This window comes from Salvelinus alpinus, chromosome 12, assembly GCF_045679555.1.
Source record: "Salvelinus alpinus chromosome 12, SLU_Salpinus.1, whole genome shotgun sequence".
NCBI classification, from domain to species: domain Eukaryota; kingdom Metazoa; phylum Chordata; class Actinopteri; order Salmoniformes; family Salmonidae; genus Salvelinus; species Salvelinus alpinus.
Genome location: NC_092097.1, coordinates 30,323,945 through 30,349,359, shown reverse-complemented (window position 1 = coordinate 30,349,359; position 25,415 = coordinate 30,323,945). Strand labels below are relative to the sequence as shown.

The following is a 25,415-nucleotide window of genomic DNA, read 5'->3' as shown; positions in this document are numbered from 1 at the left end:
GCAAAAAAGTATTTAGTCAGCCACCAATTGTGCAAGTTCTCCCACTTAAAAAGATGAGAGAGGCCTGTAATTTTCATCATAGGTACACTTCAACTATGACAGACAAAGTGAGAAAAGAAAATCCAGAAAATCACATTGTAGGATTTTTAATGAATTTATTTGCAAATTATGGTGGAAAATAAGTATTTGGTCACCTACAAACAAGCAAGATTTCTGGCTCTCACAGACCTGTAACTTCTTCTTTAAGAGGCTCCTCTGTCCTCCACTCGTTACCTGTATTAATGGCACCTGTTTGAACTTGTTATCAGTATAAAAGACACCTGTCCACAACCTCAAACAGTCACACTCCAAACTCCACTATGGCCAAGACCAAAGAGCTGTCAAAGGACACCAGAAACAAAATTGTAGACCTGCACCAGGCTGGGAAGACTGAATCTGCAATAAGTAAGCAGCTTGGTTTGAAGAAATCAACTGTGGGAGCAATTATTAGGAAATGGAAGACATACAAGACCACTGATAATCTCCCTCGATCTGGGGCTCCATGCAAGATCTCACCCCGTGGGGTCAAAATGATCACAAGAACGGTGAGCAAAAATCCCAGAACCACACGGGGGGACCTAGTGAATGACCTGCAGAGAGCTGGGACCAAAGTAACAAAGCCTCCCATCAGTAACACACTACGCCGCCAGGGACTCAAATCCTGCAGTGCCAGACGTGTCCCCCTGCTTAAGCCAGTACATGTCCAGGCCTGTCTGAAGTTTGCTAGAGAGCATTTGGATGATCCAGAAGAAGATTGGGAGAATGTCATATGGTCAGATGAAACAAATAGAACTTTTTGGTAAAAACTCAACTAGTCGTGTTTGGAGGACAAAGAATGCTGAGTTGCATCCAAAGAACACCATACCTACTGTGAAGCATGGGGGTGGAAACATCATGCTTTGGGGCTGTTTTTCTGCAAAGGGACCAGGACAACTGATCCGTGTAAAGGAAAGAATGAATGGGGCCATGTATCGTGAGATTTTGAGTGAAAACCTTCCATCAGCAAAGGCATTGAAGATGAAACGTGGCTGGGTCTTGACGTGGCTGTCATAGTTGAAGTGTACCTATGATGAAAATTACAGGCCTCATCTTTTTAAGTGGGAGAACTTGCACAATTGGTGGCTGACTAAATACTTTTTTGCTCCACTGTAGGTGTTCCTTTTGTCCAGGTGGGAAAGGGCAGTGTGGAGTGCAATAGAGATTGCATCATCTGTGGATCTTTTGGGGAGGTATGCAAATTGGAGTGGGTCTAGGGTTTCTGGGATGATGGTGTTGATGTGAGCCATGACCAGCCTTTCAAAGGACTTCATGTGCTACGGGTCGATAGTTGTTAGGCAGGTTACCTTAGTGTTCTTGGGCACAGGGACTATGGCGGTCTGCTTAAAACATGTTGGTATTACAGACTCGGACAGGGAGAGATCCTACCAGCTGGTACTCTCATGCATGTTTCAGTGTTTTTTTCCCTCGAAGCGAGCATAGAAGTAGTTTAGCTCGTCTGGTAGGATCGTGTCACTAGGCAGCTCTCGGCTGTGCTTCCCTTTGTAGTCTGTAATGATTTGCAAGCCCTGCCACATCCGACGAGCGTCAGAGCTGGTGTAGTACGATTCGATCTTAGTCCTGTATTGATGTTTGATGGTTCGTTTGATGCCTGTTTGATGGTTCGTCGGAGAGCATAGCGGGATTTCTTATAAGCTTCCGGGTTAGAGTCCCGCTCCTTGAATGCGGCAGCTCTAGCCTTAAGCTCAGTGCGTATCCTGCCTGTAATCCATGGGTTCTGGTTGGGGTATATACTTACGGTCACTATGGCGACGACGTCATCGATACACTTATTGATGAAGCCAATGACTGATGTGGTGTACTCCTCAATGCCATTGGAGGAATCCCGGAGGAATCCCGGAACATATCATATCAGCACACAGTCTGTGCTAGAAAAACAGTCCTGTAGATTAGCATCTGCTTCCTCTGACCACTTTTTTATTGATCTAGTCACTGGTGCTTCCTGCTTTCATTTTTGCTTGTAAGCAGGAATCAGGAGGTAAGAATTATGGTCAGATTTGCCAAATGGAGGGCGAGGGAGACCTTTGTATGCGTCTCTGTTTGTGGAGTATAGGTGGTCCCGAGGTCTTTTTCCTCTGGTTGCACATTTAACATGCTGATAGAAATTTGGTCAAACGGATTTAAGTTTCCCTGCATAAAAGTCCCCGGCTACTCGGAGCGCCACCTCTGGATAGGCATTTTCATGTTTGCTTATGACGGAATGCAGCTCATTCAATGCTGTCTTAGTGACCGCCTCTGACTGTGGTGGTATGTAAACAGCTACAAATAATAGATATAAACTCTCTCGGTAGGTAGCGTTGTCTACAGCTTATCATGAGATACTTCCTTAGATATCATGCACCAGCTGTTGTTTACAAAAATACATAGACTGCCGCCCCTTGTCTTACCAGACGCCGCTGTTCTATCCTGCCGGTACATCGTATAATCAGCCAGCTGTATGTTGATGTTGTCGTCGTTCAGCCACGACTCCGTGAAGCATAAGATGTTACAGTTTTTAATGTCCCATTGGTTGTTTAATCTTCTGCGTACCTCGTCAATTTTATTGTCCAAAGATTGCACGTTTGCTAGCAGAATGGAGGGAAGTGGGGGTTTATTCGATCGCCTACGAATTCTCAGAAGGCAGCTCGACCTTCGGCCTCTCTTTCTCCGCCTTCTCTTCACGCAGATCACGGGGATCGGGCCTGTTCCCGATGAAGCCGTGCATCCTTCGCGTCGGGCTCGTCAGAGTCGTGAAAGGAAAAAAAGGATTCTGCTCGTCCATGGTGAGTAATCGCAGTCCTGATGTCTAGAAGTTATTTTCGGTCATAAGAGACGGTAGCGGCAACATTATGCACAAAATAAGTTTAAAAAACGCAAATAAACGAACAAAAAAACACAATCGTCTGGGGGCATGTAAAACGGCACCATCTTACTCTGAGCTTTACGGACAATTCTTTCGACCTCATGGCTTGGTTTTTGCTCTGACATGCACTGTCAACTGTGGGACCTTATATAGACAGGTGTGTGCCATTCCAAATCATGTACAATCAATTGAATTTACCACAGGTGGACTCCAATCAAGTTTTAGAAACATCTCAAGGATGATCAATGGAAACAGGATGAACCTGAGCTCAATTTCGAGTCTCATAGCAAAGGGTCTGAATACTAATGTAAAGAAGGTATTTCTGTTTTTTATTTTTAATACATTTGCAAAATGTCTAAATACCTCATTATGGGGTATTATGTATAGATTGATGAGGGAAAACAATTATTTTATCCATTTTAGAATAAGGGTGTAACGTAACAAAATGTGGAAAAGGTCAATGGGTCTGAATAGTTTCCGAAGTCACTGTATGTACATGTAAACAGGTGTAAAACTGACAGAACTGCACAATAGATACAGTAGTAAATAGTAGCAGCAACATATGTGGTGATTTTGTGTGTGAGTGTGAGTGTGTATGTGGGGGTGTCAATATGTGTGTGTATGTGTGTGTATATCTGTGTACTATATTTCTATTACACAGGTGCCAATAATACTGTTTGGGAATGTTTCGCATATCAAAATTCACAGAGATGGCTTCAAGCTAGCGTGCATCAATATGCATATTTTTCGTAGTTAAATTAATCCCTTACCTGGAGCTGGTCCAACTATAACATGTACTACTTCCTAGAGAAATATGCTGACATAAATTTCCCCTACTTCAATTAATCCCTCACTTGGTACTGATCCAAGTATGACCTGTAACTCATCTTTCCTGGAGAAGGCATTAGTTTAGACCCTGTAACCTATGCAAGTGTTGTGGGTGTGTCTGAGTTGACCATTGACTGACTGTCCATCTCTCTCTCTGTGTCCACAGTGACAGCCCCCACAGTGAACCAGGCACCATCGATGAGGCTGACAACGGGACTGAGCCACACACCAGTGATGACGGTCAGTAACATGGGGTTCCTTTACTCCTTCAGACACGCTGTAGAGGAACGGTTTGGGTGATTGATTAAGATAAAATGTGCTGTAGCTAGCGGGCTACACAGCTAATCAGAATAACCAATTGGTTGTTGAAAAAATCCTGAAGCTTGTGCTGTTTCCCTTGCTTTCCTGCTGTTGTCTTAAGTTTCATTACTCTGTGGGTTGTGTTTGTTTTTGTAACTGAACTGCTGTTTATCCTGCTGTGGTTCTTACATGCTGACTAGACCGGGCGTGAGCGTGCGTCCGCCATCGCGCGAATGTTGAATTTGTCCACCCACACCAGACGCGATCAGGACACAAAGGTTGAAATATCAAAATGAACTCTGAACCAACTATATTAATTTGGGGACAGGTCGAAAAGCATTAAACATTTATGGCAATTTAGCTAGCTAGCTTGCTGTTGCTAGCTAATTTGTCCTGGGATATAAACATTGGGTTGTTATTTTACCTGAAATGCACAAGGTCCTCTACTCCGACAATTTATCCACAGATAAAAGGGTAAACCAGGTTCGTATTTAGTAATCTCTCCTCCTTCAGGCTTCGTCTTCTTCTTTGGATTTTATATGGCAGTTGGCAACCAACTTTAAAGTGCATTACCACCACCAACTGAACTGGATTGTGTACCTCAGTTCATCTTTTAATCACCCACGTGGGTAAATGCTCCTAAAAACCAATGAGGAGATGGGAGAGGCGGGACTTTCAGCGCGTCAAGCTTCACAAGTTCTATTTTAGCGCCTGGCTACGCAGACGCTCGTTGACACGCGCGAGCAGTGTGGATGCAATGATTGAATAATATGTATGTGTACATTTATTTTTCAACTCTCTCGCACGTAACGCTCGTGTGGTCATCATGTTAGTCATGGTGCTAGACATGATTATAGTCTACTAAAGTATGACATAACAGCATAGCCTGTCCTGTCTATGTTAATGATGGAAGGTTGGTTGTGTCTGTCTGTCTGTCTGTCTGTCTGTCTGTCTGTCTGTCTGTCTGTCTGTCTGTCTGCCTGCCTGCCTGCCTGCCTGCCTGCCTGCCTGCCTGCCTGCCTGCCTGCCTGCCTCCCTCCCTCCCTCCCTAGGCAGCAGTGGCTCTGCTGTGTACTGCAGCTTTGCAGCTCAGTGTGTCTGGACTGGACCTCCCATTATAATTGAGATCAGATGCAGAAACCACCAATGTACTGTAGCCGTGGTATATAGAGGATGTAATTCATGTAATGAGATGTTCAGTATTAAAGTGGTTAGACAGACCAGGGGCAGGGATTTATCTATGGACCACAATGTCCCCCATAGAGATGCACAGATTGATCTGTAATATCAATTACAACAGCAGATGTATCGTAGATTTTATAGAGCTGATGAGCAGTTGATAAAAGGTTATAAAAGGTTGTTTTAACCCTTTACACTCACAGACCCTTTGGTCCCGTATACGGGTTGAAAATGGCAGATTTAGTCATTGATAAGCGCCTCAATTGGAACTCAGTGGCTGTACATTAACATACTATATATGATATCAGAACTCAGGCTGTCCACTTTACAGTGCTGTATGGGATTCAACTGACAGCTGTTCTAAATGTGTGTACTACCAAGCGCAACAAACTCGGACATGATTGAACTCACAACTCCATTCAATGCTCACCAAAATTACAATCTGTTTGTCTGCAGTGCCTTGTGAAGCCTAACAATGTAAGATTGTATTTTATAACTTAGCTAGTCATGTTGGGAATAGAACAAGCTTTCTAATAATGCCCTACTGACCCAGATTGAGATTTATCATGGAAAGTTTTTGCGTTGCGTAAACAACAACAGTAATTGTGTGATGGTGGGGATGCAGGGCTTTGTTCCAAACAAAAAAACTCGAAGTGTGCTTGCTTCAATTCCTTAACGGCAAAGCTAAGAGTGCTCAAAAAAGCACTTTATATTTGAAGGCTATTTCCTTGAATCACAAAAGTGCATTGAAATTGCTTACAGTACTGTACACACTTTGGAGAGGTGTGTGGCCACTTCAAGACACCAGTTAGACCTCTCACTCAAACCCATTTTTTCTTATGTTGCACCTACCCCAAAATGTCCATGAATATTCTTAATATGTTACTGAATGTATCCAGAGTATTTTCAGATTTCGTAATTGACAATTGCTGCGAAAAGTACAGTAAATGTAAAATGCACATAAAATTGACGGTGTAATGTTTGGATTCAGTTTTGTGTCAGTTGAACTGTTGTGTCCTCACCTTTGGTCAGATAATTTCCCCATAATCTCCAAACTGTTCTCTTTGAATTGCTACCATGGTCATGCGTATGTATGCTTTTTATAGTTCTTTGTTAGAAACATTTCAATTTCCACGAGGGTAAAGGGTTAAGGTTGTATGTGGTTGTTTCGAAGCTGTGATAGATATACACTACCAGTCAAATGTTTTAGAACACCTACTCATTCAAGGGTTTTTCTTTATTTTTACTATTGTCTACATTGTACAATAATAGTGAATTCATCAAAACTATGAACTAACAAATATGTAATCATGTACTAACCAAAAAAGTGTTAAACAAATCAAAATATATTTTATATCAAATAGCCACCCTTTGGCTTGATGCCAGCTTTGCACACTCTTGGCATTCTCTCAACCAGCTTCATGAGGTAGTCACCTGGAATGCATTTCAATTATGGACATTAGACCGGTGGAAATGTATTCTTTGGTCTGAAGTCCAAATTGGAGATTTTTGGTTCCAACCGGCGTGTCTTTGTGAGACGCGGTGTGGGTGAACGGAGGATCTCCGCATGTGTATTTCCCACCGTAAAGCATGGAGGAGGAGGTATAGTGTGGGGGTGGTTTGCTGGTGATACTGTCTGTCATTTATTTAGAATTCAAGGCATACTTAACCAGCATGGTTAGCACAGCATTCGGCAGCGATATGCCATCCCATGTGGTTTGCGCTTAGTGGGACTATCATTTGTTTTTCAACAGGACAATGACCCAACACACCCACAGGCTGTGTAAGGGCCATTTTACCAAGAAGGAGAGTGATGGAGTGCTTCATCAGATGATCTGGCCTCCACAATCCCCTGACCTCAACCAAATTGAAATGGTTTGGGATGAGTCGAACCGCAGAATGAAGGAAAAGCAGACAACAAGTGCTCAGCATATGTGGGAACTCCTTCAAGACTGTTGGAAAAGCATTCCAGTGAAGATGGTTGAGAGAATGCCAAGAGTGTGCAAAGTTGTCATCAAGGCAAAGGGTGGCTATTTGAAGAAAATGTTTGATTTGTTTAACAATTTTTTGGTTACTACATGATTCCATATGTGTTATTTCATAGTTTTGATGTCTTCACTATTATTCTACTAGGTAGAAAATAGTTTTTAAAAAATAAGAAAAACCCTTGAATGAGTAGGTTTTCTAAAATATTTGACCGGTAGTGTAGACTCTGTTGATATTTGGACAGGAAAGGTATGTGATCTGGCGTATAAGAAGGCTGTGTAGATAGAGTTGCCCTGCATGCTGACTGACCTTATTCTGTGTTTTCTTTAGACTGAAGGAGAGAACTAGGCACAGCTCAGATAGACTGTGACAAGATGTAATAATAAATAGACATGAAACAAAGCAAAAACAGTGTCTGGACAAGAGAAACAAAACAACATCAATGCAGACATGGGGATGATACTGAGGAAGTGACAGGTATAGGGGAGGCAATCAATGACTTGATTGAGTCCAAGTGAGTCCGATGAAGAGCTGGTGCACGTAACGATGGTGACAGTTGTGCGTAATGATGAGCAGCCTGGCGACCTCAGAGAGGGGGAGCGGGAGCAGACGTGACATAGGGATGCACAGGAACACATCATGCTTCAAACCTGGGACAAGGTTGTATGTTGGCAACCTCCGTCTCTCTCTTATTCTCTCTCAAGTCTCTCTCTCTCTCTCTCTCTCTCTCTCTCTCTCTCTCTCTCTCTCTCTCTCTCTCTCTCTCTCTCTCTCTCTCTCTCTCTCTCTATCCCTCTCTCTCTCTCTCTCTATCTCTCTCTCTCTCTCTCTCTCTCTCTCTCTCTCTCTCTCTCTCTCTCTCTCTCTCTCTCTCTATCCCTCTCTCTCCCTCCCCATGTAGCTCTCCCTCTCTCTATCCCTCTCTCTCCCTCCCCGTGTAGCTCTCTCTCTCTCTCTCTCTCTCTTGTCACGGCCCCTCTGCAGTGCAGGGGGCGGTTCCTCCTGCAGGCAGAGAAGGGTCGTTAGTGATTGGAGTCACCTGGGCTCAGGGTATTTAAACTGCTGCTTCACTAATCGCTCTCTCTCTCTGCTCCTCCAGGTATGATCCTGTTTTGTTTGTTCCTTTGTAGTTTTGCATAGTTTTCACTCAGTCATATTCCCACACACAGATTCATGCATCCATCCACTTTACATACACCTTACATTATGATACTTCCACACCTCATTCCTTTTTCTTAGTTTAAAGTTAATAGTTTGGTTTATAATAAAGAACATTTTTAATTGGCCTATACCTGTTGTTCGTGTCCCCTCATTTTTGTCACAGGCTATGAGCCGGCCTGTGACACTCTCTATATACAGTGGGGAGAACAAGTATTTGATACACTGCCGATTTTGCAGGTTTTCCTACTTACAAAGCATGTAGAGGTCTGTCATTTTTATCATAGGTACACTTCAACTGTGAGAGACGGAATCTAAAACAAAAATCCAGAAAATCACATTGTATGATTTTTAAGTAATTAATTTGCATTTTATTGCATGACATAAGTATTTGATCACCTACCAACCAGTAAGAATTCCAGCTCTCACAGACCTGTTAGTTTTTCTTTAAGAAGCCCTCCTGTTCTCCACTCATTACCTGTATTAACTGCACCTGTTTGAACTCGTTACCTGTATAAAAGACACCTGTCCACACACTCAATCAAACAGACTCCAACCTCTCCACAATGGCCAAGACCAGAGAGCTGTGTAAGGACATCAGGGATAAATTGTAGACCTGTACAAGGCTGGGATGGGCTACAGGACAATAGCCAAGCAGCTTGGTGAGAAGGCAACAACTGTTGGCACAATTATTAGAAAATGGAAGAAGTTCAAGATGACGGTCAATCACCCTCGGTCTGGGGCTCCATGCAAGATCTCACCTCGTGGGGCATCAATGATCATGAGGAATGTGAGGGATCAGCCCAGAACTACACGGCAGGACCTGGTCAATGACCTGAAGAGAGCTGGGACCACAGTCTCAAAGAAAACCATTAGTAACACACTACGCCGTCATGGATTAAAATCCTGCAGCGCACGCAAGGTCCCCCTGCTCAAGCCAGCGCATGTCCAGGCCCGTCTGAAGTTTGCCAATGACCATCTGGATGATCCAGAGGAGGAATGGGAGAAGGTCATGTGGTCTGATGAGACAAAAATAGAGCTTTTTGCTCTAAACTCCACTCGCCGTGTTTGGAGTAATGGAAGGATGAGTACAACCCCAAGAACACCATCCCAACCGTGAAGCATGGAGGTGGAAACATCATTCTTTGGGGATGCTTTTCTGCAAAGGGGACAGGACGACTGCACCGTATTGAGGGGAGGATGGATGGGGCCATGTATCGCGAGATCTTGACCAACAACCTCCTTCCCTCAGTAAGAGCATTGAAGATGGGTCGTGGCTGGGTCTTCCAGCATGACAACGACCCGAAACACACAGCCAGGGCAACTAAGGAGTGGCTCCGTAAGAAGCATCTCAAGGTCCTGGAGTGGCCTAGCCAGTCTCCAGACCTGAACCCAATAGAAAATCTTTGGAGGGAGCCGAAAGTCCGTATTGCCCAGCGACAGCCCCGAAACCTGAAGGATCTGGAGAAGGTCTGTATAGAGGAGTGGGCCAAAATCCCTGCTGCAGTGTGTGCAAACCTGGTCAAGAACTACAGGAAACGTATGATCTCTGTAATTGCAAACTAAGGTTTCTGTACCAAATATTCAGTTCTGCTTTTCTGATGTATCAAATACTTATGTCATGCAATAAAATGCAAATTAATTACTTAAAAATCATACAATGTGATTTTCTGGATTTTTGTTTTAGATTCCTTCTCTCACAGTTGAAGTGTACCTATGATAAAAATTACAGACCTCTACATGCTTTGTAAGTAGGAAAACCTGCAAAATTGTCAGTGTATCAAATACTTGTTCTCCCCACTGTATATATATATCTCCCTCTCTCTCCCGTCCTTTGCTCTCTCTTTGTTCAGCGATAGTAAACGGGTCCCATGGGACTTTCTCCTTTGTGCCTTTTGTATATTCTTTTTTCTGCTCAGAGCCCTGACAGAATAATTGGGCTAAATGCACTCGGAAAACCAAAACACGAGTAACAACACCAGAGATGCTATCTGCTAGCTCTCAATGGGCAGGCCCATACTGTACTATTCTTGGCTAAGCTAAGCTAGGGTAACCATATCGGGAAAGGGGGATAGCTAGTCAGTTATACAACTGAATTGCATTCAACTGAAATTTGTCTTCTGCATTTAAACAAACCCCTCTGAATCAGAGAGGTGCGGGGGGCTGCCTTAATTGACATCCATGTCATCGGCGCCCGGGGAACAGCCCCATCTGTAGTGATGGGTGTGTTGGTAATGAGTGCCAACACCCTCTCCAGCCTTCTGAACCAAACAGCAGGACAAAGGCTGACTGCCCCCCACAGCTCCGCCTGCAGAGAGGTGGGAGGAGAGGAGAGTACAGAGGCACAGCCAAGCAGGGCATGGCTCTTGGCGCTGCATCGTGATCTCCCGCTGTTTAATTAGTGTGCTTGGAGGGAATGTGAGTCACATGGTCCTGTCTTGGCTCTTCTCAGACCTGAGGCGATGCCGCCCTCCACAGTCTGGCCCTCACACTGGGTCTAGAGACATGGTCCTACAGCCCGACACAGCAACACTTTCTAGCTGAATCTAGACATGAGGTCATTAGAAATACTATAAAACCACATTGTGGGCCTAGTTTGACTGTTGTGTCCATCAGCTTGTGTTTTTATTCTGAGTATTTGCTCTTGTTTGGAGAGAAACTGTGAGTTATATTGTGATGATCACAGGGATCTTACCCTCACTGCAGACATGTTATTTTGTTTCTGAGGAAGCGAAAGAGCTCTATTTAACGAGGGGGACAAAGATAGACAATGTTACCCTGCCATGTTCTTCTGTCTCTCCCCCCCTTTCCTATTCCTCTCTCCTCCTTATCCTCAACCTCCTCCTACTCAATCTCCTCCACCTCCTCCTACTCCATCTCATCTTCCTCCTATTTTCTCCTTATCCTCTTCCTCCTTTTATCTCCATGTCACTGTAGGTCATTTCACCCCTGGATGGAGCTCCTAATGGAACTGATTGGGCTTTCTGGTTGACTTGGAAATCTCCTACTGGGAGACAATTGATTTGATACATGTGTTTAACCCCGACTGACCCCTGGTCTCTGTCTGTTTGGTTTGGCCCATAGACACACATTGGGCTGTGGCTGTAGTACCAGTGGTCAAGGGCAGTCCTGCCACGTACACACACACCCTCCTCCCTAACAGGGAAATCTAGATGTGCAGTTTGACAGCTGACTAGCTTTGATTCCTTTTTCATTTTGAACACTCACTACATGTGCATATCTCTATTTGTATTTATTCTGGACCCCTTTAGTTCCTGTCAAGGCAGCAGCTACTCTTCCTGGGATCCAAACACATTAAGGCACTTACTGTACATCACACACAAATCAAAAGATTAAACAGTACATCATATTACATCATTACACCACTACATATCTACAATACAAAATGTATAATACCACCGTACAACAATATTACGATATACGTGTATGTACGTGTGTGTAGAGTGCTAGCGTTTGTTTGCGTATGCGTGTGTCTGTACCTGTGTGTGTGTTTCTTCACAGTCCCCGCTGTTCCATAAGGTGTATTTTTATCTGTTTTTTTTTATCTGATTCTACTGCTTGCATCAGTTACTTGATGTGGAATAGAGTTCCATATAGTCATGGCTCTATGTAGTACTGTGTGCCTCCCATAGTATGTTCTGGACTTGAGTATTGTGAAGAGACCTCTGGTGGCATGTCTTGTGAGGTATGCATGGGTGTCTGAGCTGTGTGCTAGTAGTTCAAACAGACAGTCCATTCAGGTTGCCAACACTTCTTACAAATAGTAGTGATGAAGTCTCTCCTCTATGGGATGTCACCAAGGTTACGCGTGTCCCAAGTCATCAGGCTCTTTGTTTGATTGATATCAGCCTGGTTCCAGGGTGTGTGTGTTTGTGTGATTGATATCAGCCTGGCCCCAGGGTGTGTGTGTGTTTGTGTGATTGATATCAGCCTGGCCCCAGGGTGTGTGTGTGTTTGTGTGATTGATATCAGCCTGGCCCCAGGGTGTGTGTGTGTTTGTGTGATTGATATCAGCCTGGCCCCAGGGTGTGTGTGTGTTTGTGTGATTGATATCAGCCTGGCCCCAGGGTGTGTGTGTTTGTGTGATTGATATCAGCCTGGCTCCAGGGTGTGTGTGTTTGTGTGATTGATATCAGCCTGGCCCCAGGGTGTGTGTGTTTGTGTGATTGATATCAGCCTGGCCCCAGGGTGTGTGTGTGTTTGTGTGATTGATATCAGCCTGGCCCAGGGTGTGTGTGTGTGTGTTTGTGTGATTGATATCAGCCTGGCCCCAGGGTGTGTGTGTTTGTGTGAGAGACAGGTCCTCTAATGTTCTCTGGTCCAAGGTTGAATGGTGACTGGTGTTTGCTTACAGACAAATAGAGCCTGTGCCTTTGTGCGTATGTTCTCTCAGGAGGCTGTCTATAGCATGAACGTTGTTTCTTCTGGCTATTGGTGTGTGAGTAGGTTGGGACCCATAATGTCATTAAAGGACCAAGTCATTGGATTGAATGTGTTGTCAACCAGTTTACTAGCTGTTGGGATAGTAGTGTTCCCTGATCAGACTACAGTGTTAGTTGATTGGTACTCAATTACCGCTGCTCTTCAACTCACAACAATGCTTGGAATCGAAGTGTATCACTCAAACAGTAACCATCCTCTCTATTAGAGAATAGAGTTTATATCGTAATGCTGCCTCTCGTTTTATTTTTCTTCAACTCAGACATTTCCTATTTTCCCTCTCGCTCTTTGTCTCTTGGAGACTCTTGTGTCTGATTTGAGAGTCTGAAGAACAAACCCACCATTAAATAGAGTCCCCCTGTCCTCTTTGGCTATTATCGGCCCTCACGGGCTCTTTGCAATCACAACTCTGTCTGGAGAAGTAGTGTAGTGTACTCTACAGTTCTCAAGACTTAAGCCCAGACCAGAGGCCTGAGGCCATTGTCTGAGAACATGAAGACATGCTCTCATTGTTTAGGTCTTAGTAATTAGAGCAAGGGGCTCCTTATTTATCTTAATTAACTCAGTGAAGCAGTTGGATTGGGCCACACACACACACACAGGCCAGGGTAGGGTAGGCTACTCAGTCCACACATCTCAATGGGGTGTGAGTTATGTCATTACATCAGGAAATGAAGGTGGTCCAGGTTGTGACAATGTTTATCTCCTGCTGTTCTTTATGTCCACAGAGGTGGAGCAGATTGAGGCCATCGCTAAGTTTGACTATGTGGGGCGCACCCCCCGGGAGCTATCCTTTAAGAAGGGAGCTTCACTACTGCTGTATCACCGCGCCTCCGAGGACTGGTGGGAGGGGCGGCACAACGGTGTGGACGGACTGATCCCACACCAGTACATTGTGGTGCAGGACTTGTGAGTAACACCAATTTATAAACATGAAGCTTCAGCGATGGACGATGAGCAGTCTGACAATAAATCAGGCAGGCAGGCAGGAAACAGTCAGTCTTACAGTAATCAAGTGTTTTCCTCAACAAATCTCCCTCTTTAAAGTGATAGAAACCTGAGAGTAATTACACATGGCAGGTGTATCTAACGCTCAGCTACACATCAGTAACACTAATGGAAGATCCTTGACTGAATATCACAAAGGGAAGGCACAGATAAATCATTAAAATCATGCATGATGTGTTCGCTCAAAGACACCTCACTGACTAGTGCACCTTAAGTGGTAACACAATTAAATGTGGATTGGATGTCAGTCAATCAGGCTAAGAGGCAGGAGTAAAGATGCTAAAAAGAAGGCCAGAGCATGGTTTAAGTTTTTCAACTCTTATGAATGAATTAAATACACCCTCAGATATGAATTCCCGTTATAAATGTACACAATCATTTGAAAGATGAGCCGCGTAGTCTCGAATTATAGTGTGACTAATCATCGCTGGTGTCTGTTTCATGAATCCATTTGGATGTTGAGTCAACAGTAAGGTAAGAATTATATATCGTATTGCTACTTTCTGTGTTAGGAATACTTTGGAATGATCAATGTTCAAAAAGGAGTCAGGGAAGTGGCTCCCCCATCTGTCTGGATCAGATAAACTGACTGCAGATTGAAAACCAGAGCCCGCTGTAAATATGGACCAATTAGTTTGAATAAACAACCATCTAAATAAGATTTCTACCACACTCTATCATCTCTCCTCTCTTTCTCTCTCTCCTTTCAGGGATGATGCGTTCTCAGATAATCTCAGTCAGAAGGCGGACAGCGAGGCGAGCAGCGGACCACTGCTGGATGACAAGGCCTCATCCAAAAACGACGTCCCATCACCGTGTGAACACTCCCTCGACTGCAACTTTGGAGGAGTCATGGGGAGGTGGGTAATGACTGGGAAGGAATACCCATTGAAATGTTTTTTTCTTTTAGATCAGTGTCCAGGGCCAACCTAATACTACTCTTTGTGACTGTGATGTTGTCTCTCTCCTCAGGGTGAGGCTACGTTCTGACGGGGCCGCCATCCCTCAGCGCCGCAGCGGAGAGACCCACAGCCCTCCCCGGGGCACAGACACACCCCCGCGGGCCGCAGCCTGTCCCAGCAGCCCCCACAAGGTGGCAGTGAGCAGGAGTCGCATGGAGAGCACGGAGAAGAGGCGCCTGGGCACATTTGGCAGTGCGGGCAGCATCAACTATGCTGACAGGAAGGTCTACCCCGAGGGCCACCCCCTGAGGCACGTACCAGGAGCCACACGCCACAGCAGCCTGGGGGACCACAAGTCACTGGAGGCTGATGTCCTGGCAGAGGTAAGGCCTTCACTGTCCTATCAGACCCAGGTTCTAAAGTATTACCTCTCCCCAATGTATAACTGCATAACCTCTTTTCCCCATGTCATGTAACCTTATCAGTCATAAAACCTCACACAATATGGAATGGAATCACCTGTCCATTTCAAAAATATATATATATAATGAATTTTTTTCTCCACAATTTTGATTTTGTCTCATTGCTGCAACTCCCCAACAGCCTCAGGAAGCAGAATGCATTTCATGTCGATGCTGAAATGAGTACTAATGATCATTGATAATAGCAGCACAAGCCCTGCGTCGGCTAACTGGAAAAGGAATAGAGGCAGATTTTGAAATGGAAAAGTTCTGATCAGCTAATGAGAGTGGTCCTATCAGAGCCCTATTTCAGCCTGAGCCCATGTTGATGACCTTGATTGTGATTGTGCTAATGGGTTTGTGTGTGTGCGTGCGTGTGTGATTGTAAGAGAGAGTATTTGTGTGCGATTGTGAGAGGGTGTGTGTGTGTGTGTGTGTGTGTGTGTGTGTGTGTGGGTGTGTGTGTGGGTGTGTGTGGGTGGGTTGGTTGGTTCTTCTATCCTTGTGGAGATCTAAAATCCCCAAAAGCCCCCACAAGGATAGTAAAACAAGTAAAATGCTCCCTTGTGGGGACCATGAGGACAAAGGCTATTTTAAGCTTAGGGGTTAGGGTTAGAATTGGGGTAAGAGTTAAGGTTAGTGGTTAGGGAAAATAGGATTTTGAATGGAAATACATTTTAGGTCCCCACGAGAATAGAAGAACAAAACGTGTGTCTGTGTGATTGTGTGAGAGAGTGTGTGCGATTGTAACTGTGGTAATGAGTGTCAGCCATTAAAAGGGGATGTTAATCTCTTCATTTGGTGCCGTTGTGTTGGGCTGTACTGTGTGAGGAGAGGGAGCAGAGAGAGGTGGTGTCTGGGAGAGCAGAGGCAGATGTGATGTCCTGCTGTACTGTCTGTCTGGGTGAAGCAGCCCTGTCTCAGTGTAAACGTTAGAGACAGTCTGGCACCTATGTCACGGGGGAGTGGAGCTGAATAAAAAGCACAGAAGGTTCTGCATTAGACTCTCAGCATCAGTGGCTACTGCCATTGCTAAACTTAACTTAGCCTAGCTTGGCTTAGCAATTATATCAAATTAATTATCTCCTTTCACATTTTCTGTGTACTTTGTGTATGTCAGGACATAGAGAAGACCATGACCACGGCCCTACATGAGCTGCGTGAGCTGGAGCGCCAAAACATGGGCAAGCAAGCACCAGACGTGGTGCTGGATACCCTGGACACCACCATGAAGAAGCCTGTGAACTCGGACCCCGGCAGCCCCCTCCACACCATCATGATCCGCGACCCGGACGCCGCCATGCGCCGCAGCAGCAGCTCCACCTCTGAAATGATGTCCACCTTTAAGCCCGCCTTGTCGGCCCGTCTGGCCGGAGCCCAGCTGCGCCCCCCGCCCATGAGGCCTGTCCGCCCGCCCCCCACAGGGCAGCGCTCCTCCAGCTCCAGTTCCTCTGGGGTAGGAAGCCCTGCTGTCACCCCCACTGAGAAGATCTTCCCCAACAGCCCTGCCACGGCTAGCTCTGCAGCTAACGCAGCCGGGGACAAGTCAGGCACCATGTAACTCTGAGGGAGACTCAGGGTTTTCATGTTGCAACAGCTTGAGGGAGAGGAAAGGCCATAGAAATGCGATGATGTGTTGTCAATATGTTCTCAGAGAACAGGTGTGGATTTTCCCTCTCCTTGTTTTGAGTTTCACTTTATTTCTTGAATTCAGAAAGCTCCTGGAGTGAGCCTGAGTTGCCATAGTGATGGCAGGTGGAGAGGCTGTAGGGGTTTGATAGCATATTAACTCAACACTCTGAAGCTTGATGTGAAAACGGACTTGAAAATAATGAATAAAATCACCTCAAAGTAAAAGGAATTTTTTCGTTTTCGTTTTTACCTCAAAATTATGTCTGTGGCCCCGCTTTTTAGAGATTCATTGACTGCAAGACATGAAGGAGTACTTGTGTAATTTTGGCATTGGTTTTCATCCTGCACTAGTTGTCCAGATGATGTCTGATCCCTCTTTACTGGTGTGTATGAGACTCTTCTCTCTGGACTGGACACTTAGTCTACCAGACTGCTTCTAAGAGACTGAAACCAAGATGGCCATCTGCCTTTTGGCTGTAAATAGAGACTTACTTGAAGTTGTTATGCCTTTTGTTTGTACTGTAGTATAAGGGATGTTCAACAAAGTAACAACATGTCAACGTATATGAGATAATTGTAAGAAACTCAAAATGTAGTTTAACTTGTATATAGTTATTGATTAGTATGTATTTTTTTGTGTGTGTTAATCTTGTACAGGCCAAGACGGAACAGGCAAGTAGATGTGAATGGCATTGTCAAAAAACAAACACAAATAGTCAACCAGCAAACAACGAAAAAATATCAAAAGGTTTCTGCTTCCTTTGTTATTTTCTTCCCTTTCTCACACACATCACAGCATGGACAGTTGTGTTTAGAGTATGTGGACATGTGGATGTCATCATACCACACATTGTATTTATGAGTTAAAACTACATTTGCGCTTCTCTTCTCAAATGGATCCTGATGTTCTGTCTTCTGCCCACAGCAGTTCTGCATGCACTGTAAATAAGGCCAAGTCAGTCTCCAGTTGAGTCTGCTTTTATTCCATTTGTATTGTTGTTGAAATGCTTTATCATTCCTCATATAAATACTTCCAAGATATTATTATATATAGATTTAAGACAGTAAAATGAGTGTATTATACCATAGTTTGCCATGGTAAGGTTTGAGCCCTCTTTTATGAGTTTGTAATACTGTGAGAATACTGTTGACCATGGCCCTTTACCACATAGCCCCTCACTGTTCCAACAGCTCTAGAGGTCAACACAAGAGCCTGTCTTCTGCTGACACAGTAACCTGTGTGAAGTCAGTCCACAACTAGACACTAATTTGTGTTCCTTCGACGCACCCGATTTCATACTATACACACTTTGCCATCTTTAAAGCAACCTCTTGCCTGTTCGAGTCTGATTTATGTAATACTTTCTACGCGCAAAATATGTTACAAAGTACTGCTACAATATTCCTTGTGATTTGAAATGTGATACCTTACCTAGACAAGTCCAGTGTTGCCTGAGAAGTTAACCGTAAGTGTTGTGATATAATAACAGCAGAACAGTGGTCTTACCTCTCCTCCTCTTGGTTCTAACATCCTCACTGTCATGTTCCAGTGTCTCATCCCACTTCTTGTTTTCAGTCCTTTGCAGTGAGGAAATATAAGTGCGTACTGAAAGAAGATGACACTGTAGGCCTATACTGTAGCTGCCATGTTAAATTGTATCTGCCCTGCATGTTTTATGCTGTACCATTTGACACAAACAATGTGACAATTGAACAATGACTGTTTGCGGTGCCCTTCCTCTGTAAAACGCACAAGTGACTTAATGTTTAGGCCTTTTGCTTTCGAGGGTTGGGCTATACCCTAGTAGTTAACCATTTTGGAATATGTGAATACCTGTTGTCACTAACATGTAGCAGTAACATGTGGGCAATGGAAGTGAATTCACAGCCAAGGTGGAACAAAAAATCAAGGACAGATATATCAACCTGAATCTCATGCTGTGATTCCAATTGTCACGGCTCCTCCTCTGCAGTGCAGGGGGCGGTTCCTCCTGCAGGCAGAGGAGTGTCGTTAGTGATTGGAGCCACCTGGGCTCAGGGTATAAAACTGCTTACTAATCATCTCTCTCTCTCTCTCTGCTCCTCCAGGTATGCTCATGATTTGTTTGTTCCTTTGTAGTTTTGCATAGTTTTCACTCAGTCATGTTTACACACACATATTCACGCATCCATGCACTTTACATACACCTTACATCATGATACTTCCACACCTCATTCCTTTTTCTTAGTTTAAGTTAATAGTTTGTTTATAATAAAGAACACTTTTAAATTGGCCTATACCTGTTGTTCGTGTCCCCTCATTTTTGTCACAGGCTATGAGCCGGCTTGTGACAAGTGGGGACTCGTCCGGGATAGTAGTTAATTTGGGTTAGTTTAGTTTAGTTTGCCAAATGTTTTTTTGTTTGAGTGGATGTTTTGGTTGGGCCAATTTTTGTTTAAGAGAGAGTTGAGAGCCATGTGTTCTTTTGGTTCAGTTAGCTTGGTAGCTAAGCAATTCACTCTGTGTTTTTCTGGGTTTTGTTCAGGTGGGAGTCCTCTCCTGTTCAGGCATATCAGCAAGTGTCCATAGGAGGCTTGTGGTGTTTTTGTTTTAGGTGGCAGTGAACGTGGGTAGAGCATCCCTTTCCCTTTTCCCCTACATCGGCTCGGGAGCACCTCCGTGGTTATGGGAGGGCCGCCAGTTTCTGGTTGTCTTTTCCACTCCACTGGTTTTGTGTGCATAAAACCCCACCACATGTGACTGCACGAAGACCAGGGCCAGTTAGTTAGTAGTTTTGGAGGATAGTGGGGTGTGGCTCCTGTCCTTGAACCCAGATTGACAGCAGGTGAGTTGTGTTTTTTTGAGCATTTGTAATAGTTGTATTGGTTGAGGAAAATGTCTTCCATTTTGTGTAGTTTTGTTCAAGCTCCTTCAGAGGTAGCCTTAGAGTTGTGTACTAAGGAGCAGTTAATTGAAATTGCTGAACATTATCAGATTGAGATTGTTGATAAAAAAATTAAAGAGACTGTTAAAACTAGCTTAAAGCAGGGTCTTAGGGAAATGGGTGTTTTTGACGGTCAGTCTACTAGTAGTGAGGGTGCAAGTTTTCAGTCTAGCCCTTCATTAACTTTTGAGCAGCAGAGGGAACTGTTGCAAATGCAGTTGGAGATAGAGCGATTGAGAAATGCTAATAGACCGGAAAGACTACCACAGTTTGATGTTTCACAGAATCTTCGTTTGTTGCCTAAATTTGATGAGTCAGATCCAGACACATACTTTACTTTATTTGAGCGTATTGCGGAAGCTAGAGCTTGGTCAGATTTGGACATGACTATGTTGTTGCAATGTGTACTTACAGGTAAAGCACGTGAGGCTTTTGCAGCACTGAGTGTAGCTGACAGTAAAGTTTATGCTAAAGTTAAATCAGCAGTTCTGAAGGTCTACGAGCTTGTGCCAGAGGCATATCGTCAACGTTTTCGTTACAGGAAAAAGTTAGATTCACAAACCTATTCTGAGTTTGTTTGTGATTTGACTTCTGCATTTAATCGTTGGTGTACAGCTTCTGAAGTTAGTACTTTTGAGGGTCTGTCTAATTTGATTGTGTTAGAACAGTTCAAAAATTCTGTTTCTGACCAGGTTGCTACATACATGAATGAACGTAAAGTTAAGTCTCCAAGTGATGCAGCCATCCTTGCAGATGAGTACAGGCTAACACATAAAAGCCATTTTGAGTCAAACAGTGACATGTACCATGAAAATAACTTTACTCCTAGGAATAATAGGTCACCTTTTTTGGGGGCATCTTTCCAAAGGCCTCAGCAGAAGTTTGGGTCTGGAGGATTTAAAGCACCGGTTAATGCTAATACCTGTCGCTACTGCTTAGTTGAAGGACATTGGAAGAAAAATTGTCCTCTGCTTAAATCAAAACAGTCAGTTCAAGTTAAACCTGCTGTGATGGCAAGTCCTGTTACAGCCTCTGACCACCAGGGTGAGCTGTTTCAGCCACTAGTTGAGTTTGATTCTCCGTCTTCCCACTCTGATTTTTCAGCCTTTATTTCAGATGGTGTAGTGTCCCTGGTAGATGGCAACCAGAATGTTAAAATCAAGATCCTAAGAGACACTGGAGCTTTAGATTCTTTTATTTTGGAATCTGTTTTGCCGTTCTCTAAAGAGTCTGATACTGGCCGTTGTGTAATGGTATGTGGTATGGGTTTAGTTCCATTCTCTTGTCCTTTACATGAAGTTACCCTAAAATGTGGTCTAGTAGAGGGTGATGTAGATGTTGGGGTTAGACCCCAGTTGCCAGTAGAGGGAGTCCACATGATTTTGGGGAATGACTTGGCAGGTAGTAAGGTGTGGGCAGATGGCAAACTAAACATCTGTAAGAAGCAACCTTCAGTGTCACCTGCAAGGGAATCTCCGGATCAAAATTGTGTGTCTCCTGAGATATTTCCAGTCTGTGCGGTTACCCGCGCAGCCTCTCGTAAGGAGATTGAGAGTAAGCCAGAAAGTCTTGAGTTGCCAGTCAAACTCCAGACAGAACAGTTGACTAGTTCTAGAGATTCATTGATGACTGAGCAAAAGGCCGATACTACTTTGGCTGATCTGTTTGATAAAGTGGTTCCTGATTCAGTGGTGAGGAATAGTGCTCAGTGTTATTTTCTTCTTGATGGGCTGTTGGTCAGGAAATGGGTTCCACACTATGATCAGGGTTTAGGAGAACCAGTCTTTCAAATAGTTGTACCTACTAGTTTGCGAAAGAAAGTGTTGCAAACTTCACATGGTGATGTGGCAGGTCATATGGGTGTTCGTAAAACTTATGATCGCATACTTCGTTTTTTTTTCTGGCCACGTTTAAAGCGGGATGTATCTCAGTTTATTAAAACTTGTCATACGTGTCAGTGTACAAGTAAGCCAAACCAGGTCTTACAAGGTCGGTTGAAAAACTCCCAGACTTTGCAAAACCTTGGGGTTTTGGTAGATCATTTAGACTCTGAGAAACGTGATGAATTGGTAGCTCTTATTAGAAACTACCCTGTTTTGTTTTCTGACACTCCATCACAAACCCACTTAATTGAACATGATATAGACATCGGAGATGCTAAGCCTATCAAACACAGATTTTATCGTGTATCTGAGGAGAAGAGACTAAAACTGGAAACAGAGATGCAGTCTATGTTGGACACAGGTATTGATTTGGCAAAATGTGAGTTTGCCAAAGCTACAGTCACATACCTAGGCAAGGTTGTTGGTCAGGGATTTGTCTGTCCCGTAGAAGCCAAGGTTCAGGCTGTGAAGCAGTTCCCACAGCCCTCTACAAAGAAAGAACTGATGCGCTTCCTGGGAATGGCGGGGTACTACCGTGCTTTTTGTAAACTTTTCGGTAGTAGTGTCCCCACTGACCAATCTGTTGAAGGCCAAGGCTGAATTTATCTGGTCCACCCAGTGTCAAGAGGCATTTGATGCAGTTAATTTGGCACCTGTGTTGGCAGCACCAAATTTTGGGAAACCTTTCAAATTGCAGGTAGACGCCAGTCAAATCGGTGCTGGGGCTGTGCTTCTCCAGGAGAATGACGACAAGGTTGAGTGTCCAGTCAGTTTCTTCTCCCGAAAATTTAATAAGTATCAGAAAAACTATTCTGTAATTGAAAAGGAGGCTTTAGGTCTCATTTGGGCTTTACAGCACTTCGAGGTCTATGTTGGTTCTGGTTTGACCCCTTTAACTGTGTTCACTGACCACAACCCACTTGTTTTTCTGAGGTCCCTGCAAAACCCCAACCAGCGCCTGATGCGTTGGGCTTTGTTCTTGCAACCATTCAACCTTGATATTAGGCATATTAGTGGTAAGGATAATATCATTGCTGATGCTCTGTCCCGTGCTCCTTTAACCTAGCTTGTATCTTTTCTCTGCTGACCCCTACGGGCTGTCTGCGCCTCTTTCCTCTTAAATTGCTCCTCAGGTACCAAGGCTGCTGAGTTTGAGGGGCGGACAGTCAGCTGGGGGACACGGGGCTACTGCTAGGAGCCTGGATTGGTATTTTTGTTGTTTATTTGTTTTTTGGGAAATTTGAATTATTTTGAATATGTTGGAGGAAGTTGGGTTGAGGGTGGGACCCTCATTTTAAGGAGGGGGGTGTCACGGCTCCTCCTCTGCAGTGCAGGGGGCGGTTCCTCCTGCAGGCAGAGGAGTGTCGTTAGTGATTGGAGCCACCTGGGCTCAGGGTATAAAACTGCTTACTAATCATCTCTCTCTCTCTCTCTGCTCCTCCAGGTATGCTCATGATTTGTTTGTTCCTTTGTAGTTTTGCATAGTTTTCACTCAGTCATGTTTACACACACATATTCACGCATCCATGCACTTTACATACACCTTACATCATGATACTTCCACACCTCATTCCTTTTTCTTAGTTTAAGTTAATAGTTTGTTTATAATAAAGAACACTTTTAAATTGGCCTATACCTGTTGTTCGTGTCCCCTCATTTTTGTCACAGGCTATGAGCCGGCTTGTGACACAATATCAATCATATGTACATTATTCAGCCACTGTTATGTGTGCAAATTTTGATTTCATACACATAGTTTCCTATGAGACACATACATACTTTCACTGGAAAAAGCTGTCATGATCCCATCCCAGACATTTGCTTGCCATGTGCGCTTTGTTTACCACAAACATTGCAGTCAATTCTGTCCACCTCCATCTGTTGCCCCCTGCTGGGTAGATTCTAGCCTACAGGCAGGGCACACAGAGACAAGTCAAACAACATAAGTTATACACTTACACCCTCTGCTGGTCTTATATGGTATTGCTTTAACTAGAAGTGCTGTGATTCTGGTCAGGTATGAGTAAACAGATGGCACTGTCCATCAATAGGAACTGTCACTGATGACAACCAAATCATGTTTTCTTTCGTCCCGTTGAACTACAAGAATTACATAACATTTTTGTATTAACCACAGTTCTCATCGGTATAACTGAAGAGTCCATTCAAGTTCATTTTTCCCAAACATACATAAGCTGTATTTTCAAAGATAAAGTAAAACACATACTAAATGTTGATTTGCAAAAGTAAAATGTATATATTTGTTTATTAGTATTTTGTTTATTTATGTCTAAAATGAGTAAGTGCCTTTTGTGCACATCAGTTTTTAATGAACTTGTATAATTACCTTTTTTAACGATATAGTAAGTCAGTCATGTTTGATATTCACTTTTTTCATATTTTCCCCTTCCCACACCATTTCATCTGAGGAATATCAAGAAAACAAGTGATGTAAATATGTAGTGTACACATTGCTATAGAAGAAGTACTATGACCCCTTCAGATGTCATACTACCAGAGCGACTAAAATGTACTATTTACTTGTATGATTGATTGTCTAATATGCTCTAGTTGATTCCTGGAGGGGTAAGAGATTTATAAAGAAGACTTGGACTGCTGTACATTTACTCATTTATGGCATCGTTCAGTGAAACCATCTCTGATTGATCATTTCATCCTTTCTGTTTTCTCTCTGTGCTGTGGTTGAACCTTTACTTCTACTCATATACTCATCATCCTCCTACAAAGTGAACGCACCATTGCAGTGTTACTCCTCTACTTGCATGGTTTATAAGGCACATGGTGAACTCTCTTCTTCTATGAGCTGTATAGGATGTTCTGTTCAAGGAAGTGTTTTGATTTCTGGAATGTATGCTAAACCTGGGTAATGGATGTTGTATGTTGGCTAATAACAATGCTTATGAAGTAACATTCAGAGACCAAACTGGCTGAGTGCCTGTGGTGGTGAGTGTGAGTTGTCGTCATACTGTCTACCATCTCTCTCTCTCTCTCGCTCACTCTCACTCTCTGTCTCTCTCATGTATCTCTCTCTCATGTATCTCTGTTTCTCTCTCTCATGTCTCTCATGTCTCTCTCTCACTCTCTCTCTCACTCTCTCTCTCACTCTCTCTCTCACTCTCTCTCTCATGTCTCTCTCTCTCATGTATCTCTCTCTCTCTCTCTCTCACTCTCTCTCTCTCTCTCTCTCATGTATCTCTCTCTCTCTCTCTCTCACTCTCTCTCTCTCTCTCTCTCATATCTCTCTCTCTCTCTCTCTCTCTCTCTCTCATATCTCTCTCTCTCTCTATGTCTCTCTCTCATATGTCTCTCTCTCATATGTCTCTCTCTCTCTCATGTGTCTCTCCCTCTCTCTCTCTCGTGTCTCTCTGTTCATGAGTGCTGACTGGTTAAATCCCTTTTAATGTAATGTACACCATGCCACTGTTTGGATGTTGAGAACCGTTATGTCCAAATAATAAAAAAACGAATGTTGCCCTATGATATTGGGCTTTTCCGACCTTTTATCCAGCAGATAAAACAAATTAACTATACTATACTAGCAAATACACATGCCTTGCCTTAGCCTAGTTCACTAATTACCTTGGTGCCAGCAGTCGTTCATGAATCTCTATGAATTGACAGGCTAATAGACAGGCAATACCTAACCTATTCTGCCATTTTGGAATACTGAACTATATAATGCTCAGCTATCTTAGACACCATGTTATCTTACAGGGTCTGTATAAATACTCCAG

At 43.7% G+C, this 25,415-nt stretch overlaps 1 protein-coding gene across 2 annotated transcripts in view; it reads left to right on the top strand.

The window, feature by feature from the left end:
* Positions 1 to 25,161, top strand: part of LOC139535838 (SLIT-ROBO Rho GTPase-activating protein 3-like) — a 114,350-nt gene extending 89,189 nt beyond the window's left edge. For both annotated transcript variants that reach the window (XM_071335672.1, XM_071335671.1), the window contains exons 18-22: positions 3,933 to 4,006; positions 13,579 to 13,759; positions 14,569 to 14,718; positions 14,831 to 15,143; positions 16,342 to 25,161. In XM_071335672.1, the coding sequence (XP_071191773.1) occupies positions 3,933 to 4,006; positions 13,579 to 13,759; positions 14,569 to 14,718; positions 14,831 to 15,143; positions 16,342 to 16,782 (1,159 nt within the window). In that variant the 3' untranslated portion in view covers positions 16,783 to 25,161. The remainder of the gene's footprint in view (positions 1 to 3,932; positions 4,007 to 13,578; positions 13,760 to 14,568; positions 14,719 to 14,830; positions 15,144 to 16,341) is intronic.
* Positions 25,162 to 25,415: the final 254 nt, after the last annotated feature.